Here is a 4,842-nt window from a genome sequence, read left to right on the forward strand (position 1 = left end):
CTCACTTGGCAGGACTCACGGCTTCTGGCTCCCCGAGCCCCAGCCTCCCTTCCCTCCTCAGCGCCTCCGTCTGCTCTCGTTCCTCTGCTGCTCTCCTTCTTCACTGTAGGTCTCATGCTTCCTGCCTCGCCCCCTCCCTCTCTCTCCCCCCGTCCCCGTGTCTGTCCCTCTTTGTCTTCCTCTGAGACAGTTTGTGTCACTTCACCAGCAGCTTGAACAGGGCCCGAGCAGGGGGGTGCGGCCTGCCCTTTGTTCCACGGTCACCTTCTCCCGTCTTCATAGCCGAGGACCCCAAAGAAACACTAAGCGCTCTGGGCCTGGCTTCCTGGGGAAGCCAAGCAGCCCTGAGTTGACTGCAGAGCAACCCCTCGTACCTGGGTCCCTGGCAGGGGCCGCCTCCCCAAGATGGTTACTGCCCTGCTGAGGCCGCGGCTGCCCCCCGATACCTGCCATCCTCCTGGTCTTTTCACTGAGTTTCCAGGCCAGCGTCACTGACGGCCCCCTGTGCTGGCCGCTGGGGTACACTCCTCCAGCCTGGATAGAGGTGGCGTTCCCTCCGGGTGGGGGTCCCCACACCTCCACTGAAGAGAAGCGAGATTCACGGGAGGCGGATGTTGATGGGGTGGGTCCCCCACCAGCACCCCAGCTCTCCCCCCCGCCCCACCCCCCGCCGGGGCCTGGCTGCACACCCGCCTGTGCCCGCAGGAGGCGGCCCTGCTCCAGCCCAGCTGCAGCTCCTGCCCACACACTCCCCCCAGCACACACCCCAAGAGCACTGAACTCACTTTACCTGGGGCCTCCTCGCCCCTCTCCCTCACCTGGAGGCAAGTGAGGGCCCAGAGGGGCCAGGGATGGCCGCAGAGCTTCGCCCCAGTTCCCTGGGCTGGGCCAGATCTCTGGGTGGGCGGGCGGTGGGGTCCTGCGAACCCAGCCCAGCACCTGCTCACAGATCCTGCACATTTGTGACCCCCATTTGTTGCAACAGCTCTGCTGAGCTCCCCTTTCCTTGTATTTGGCCCAGCCGGCCGCCTGGAACTCTCCCTGCACCGCCTTGGGTGACCAGGACCTCCAGGCCCAGCCCCGCTCCTTGCCCTGTCTGTCCCCCCAGTGACGAGCACTTGGCACCTCCACCTCGGGATGGGGCCCAGCTTGGAGGCTGGCCCAATGGAGAGCAGAGCCTGCCCAGGCTGCCTTTCCAGAGGGAAGTGGACCTGGAGAGGTGAGGAGCTGGCTGGGGTCTCTGAGAAAGGTGGCAGGAGATGCGGGGTGAGAGCCCAGGCTTCCTGGGTCCTGTCTGGTCTTCCCCAGGGGCCCTTCCACACCCCCGATCACTCTCTATGGCAAAATTCTTCCCTCCGGTCCCTATTCTCCTCTCCCCGCCCTCTCTCCTCCACCACACACACCATCCTCATCCCCCACCTGGTCTGATACTGAGGAATGCAGCTCTTCTCAGTGTCTGAACAGTCTCCAAAATTGAAATGTATATTTTTGCTAGGAGCTCCAGCTTCCTGTGTTTTTAATATAAATAGTGTATACAGACTGATGGAACTTTAAATAAATGGGAATTAAATATTTAAGAATTGATTTAGACTAACTCAGTTCTTGATAGTCTTTTTCCTGGGGGCTGAGGGGACTTCCCCACAGCCCGTGCATGCAGGGGGAGACACTGGGCAAATGAGCCTGGGGTTCTGGTGGGGGTGGTCGATTCTAGCTGGTGGGGCTGCCCATCATTCCCCCCACTTCTGGGCTCAGCTCACCGCTCATCAGCCAGCAGGGTTTGTGGAGGACTGAGAAGGTGCCGTCCCACCCTGAGGAAGCATTTGGGGCGGGAGCGTAAGAAGAGGGGTGTGGAAGCACAGCACAAACCAGACTTGGGGCCGCGGGGGTCGGGAGGGGCTCAGGAGGGCCCAGGAGGAGACAGTCCCTCTGGGCCGCTAGTGGGATGGGACTCACAAAGCCAAAGCCTGGCGTTCACTGCGGGACACTTCTCTCCTTAGCTGACACCCCGGCTTTCTCCTTTACTTCCAGCGGCACCATCTTCACAAAGGTTCAGGATAAATGAGTCCAAAGTTTAGACTAAAAAAGAAGAAAGCAACCATGAGAGAATTAGAAGATACTGTCTTCTGAAACCTGTAAAGGTTTATTTTTAAATAAAGGAAGAAATGGGGCCCCAGGCTGGTAATATCCCTGGGGAGCCTGGAAGAAGCAGACACAAAACTTTTCTGAAGGACAAACACAGGCAGTATAGAACTTCCACAAAATGATAAACGGGAAGAAGCAACCTGCATGAAAATGAACAGGACAACCAGTGAAATTAGAGCCCCAGGACATCAAGAAATACAGCTGTTGGTTACAGTATAGGAAACAGGGTTTTTTTTGTTTTTTGTTTGTTTTATTTTGCCTGCGGTGGGTCTTAGTTGTGGCTTATGGGATCTTGTTCCCTGACCAGGGATTGAACCTGTGTTCCCTGCATTGGGAGGGCTGAGTCTTACCCACTGGACCACCAGGGGAGCCCCCAAATAAGTTTTATATCATTTAAATATATATAAAGATTTGAAAATTATACACAAGATACAGTTTGCCTTTTAAGGGAAAAAAATGATAAACATTTTTAAAGAAATACTTGGAACTTCCAGAGAAAGAAACTCAGTTAAAAACATCAGACACAGCCAAAGAGATCATTTTTTGCACCTCAAAAAAAGATCTGTAGAAATCATTAAAAAATAAAAAAAGCACAGGAAAACCAAAAATACGGAAAGGAAGAATAACAATACAAATTCTCAAATACTGCAGAAGGGAGTAGAAGTTGATAAAATCAACTTGAAAAACAATTTGGCAAAACGTCATAACGTTAACATACACCCATGGAAGCTGTGAAGTGTCACCCAGGCTCCACCCCTCAGAATCTCTGAGGTCCTTGACTGCTTGGCTCATAGCTGAATTCCATCCCTGAGGTCCTTGACTGCCTGGCTCATAGCTGAGTTCCATCCCTGAGGTCCATGACTGCCTGGCTCATAGCTGAGTCCCTCAGGAAGTGGCCTGTAGTGAAGGGAGCCTCCTTGCCCAGGATGAGAACATCTCCTCAGGAGCAGCCTGTAGCCCGCGTGTAGGCCAGTGCAAGCCCCACTGCCTTAATTTGAGACGATGCAAAGAATCGTCCCAGCTCCTAAGTGGAAGCTTCTGTCATAACTACATCATGGTTTAACTTCTCTCTCTACCCAATCCTGCCTCTTCCAGTTTCTTATAGGGGTTGTTCTCAGACGCACTCCCCAGTGAGAGTCCTGTAAGTAAAACTCCAAATCTATCCTGGGGAAACCAGCCTGACACACCACCACCAAATTATACCAAGACTCACATACGTGTTCATTACACCAAGAGCAAAAACTTAGAAACAACAAAAATGTTCATCAACAGGAAAATGGATAAATGTATATAATGTTAAAAAAAAAATAGAGTAAGGAGGGGAGAAAACTAGAAGAAACACATGGAGAAAATTGTATATAATCTTGAGGTGAATAGACGTTTCAGATATTTTTTGAAACACATGAAATTTATTGTACACCTGAAAATGTCCTAAGTTCCAGGGGGTATACACAAAACTTAGAATCTATAAAATAAAAAGATAAGATCTTAGTATATACACATTTAAAATTTTTATTCTATTGAGAAACATAAAGGAAAACATTTAAATCAACCATATTTAAAAATGTGTGACGTACAATGCGGTAAGATTAGATGTCAACTACAGGAAAAAAACTATTAAAAATACAAACATATGGAGGCTAAACAACATGCTTCTGAATAACCAACAAATTACAGAAGAAATCAAAATATGCATAAAAACTAATAAAAATGAAAACACAACAACCCAAAACCTATGGAATTCAGTAAAAACAGTGCTAAGGGGAAGGTTCATAGCAATACAAACTTACCTCAAGAAACAAGAGAAAAATAACCTAACTCTACACCTAAAGCAACTAGAAAAAGAAGAAATGAAGAACTCCAGGGTTAATAGAAGGAAATAAATCTTAAAAATTAGGGCAGAAATAAAAACAAAGGAGACTATAGCAGAAATCAACAAAGCTAAAAGCTGGTTCTTTGAAAAGATAAATAAAATAGACAAACCATTAGCCAGACTCATCAAGAAACAAAGGGAGAAGAACCAAATTAACACAATTAGAAATGAAACTGGAGAAATCACAACAGACAACACAGAAATACAAAGGATCGTAAGAGACTACTATCAGCAGCTATATGCCAATAAAATGGACAACTTGGAAAAAATGGACAAATTCTTAGAAAAGTATACTTTCCAAAACTGAACCAGGAAGAAATATAAGAAAATCTTAACAGACCCATCACAAGCATGGAAATCGAAACTGTAACCAGAAATCTTCCAACAAACAAAAAGCCGGGACCAGATGGCTTCACAGCTGAATTCTACCAAAAATTTAGAGAAGAGCTGACACCTATCCTACTCAAACTCTTCCAGAAAATTGCAGAGGAAGGTAAACTTCAAACTCATTCTATGAGACCACTATCACCCTAATACCAAAACCAGACAAAGATGCCATGCAAAAAGAAAACTACAGGCCAATATCACTGATGAACATAGATGCAAAAATCCTTAACAAAATTCTAGCCAACAGAATCCAACAACATATTAAAAAGATCATACATCATGACCAAGTGGGCTTTATCCCAGGGATGCAAGGATTCTTCAATATCCGCAAATCAGTCAACGTAATACACCACATTAACAAATTGAAAGATAAAACCATATGATTATCTCAATAGATGCAGAGAAAGCCTTTGACAAAATTGAACATCCATTTATGATAA

General features: G+C 47.3%; 1 protein-coding gene across 1 annotated transcript in view; it reads left to right on the forward strand.

The window, feature by feature from the left end:
* Positions 1 to 4,842, forward strand: part of PPARD (peroxisome proliferator-activated receptor delta) — a 110,751-nt gene that overhangs the window by 84,674 nt on the left and 21,235 nt on the right. Inside the window, exons 11-12 of the mRNA XM_010848725.1 lie at positions 1,109 to 1,219; positions 1,753 to 1,833. Of these exons, the coding sequence (XP_010847027.1) occupies positions 1,109 to 1,219; positions 1,753 to 1,833 (192 nt within the window). The remainder of the gene's footprint in view (positions 1 to 1,108; positions 1,220 to 1,752; positions 1,834 to 4,842) is intronic.

This window comes from Bison bison, unplaced genomic scaffold (genome assembly GCF_000754665.1).
Source record: "Bison bison bison isolate TAMUID 2011002044 unplaced genomic scaffold, Bison_UMD1.0 scf7180017864270, whole genome shotgun sequence".
Classification (NCBI taxonomy): Eukaryota; Metazoa; Chordata; class Mammalia; order Artiodactyla; family Bovidae; genus Bison; species Bison bison.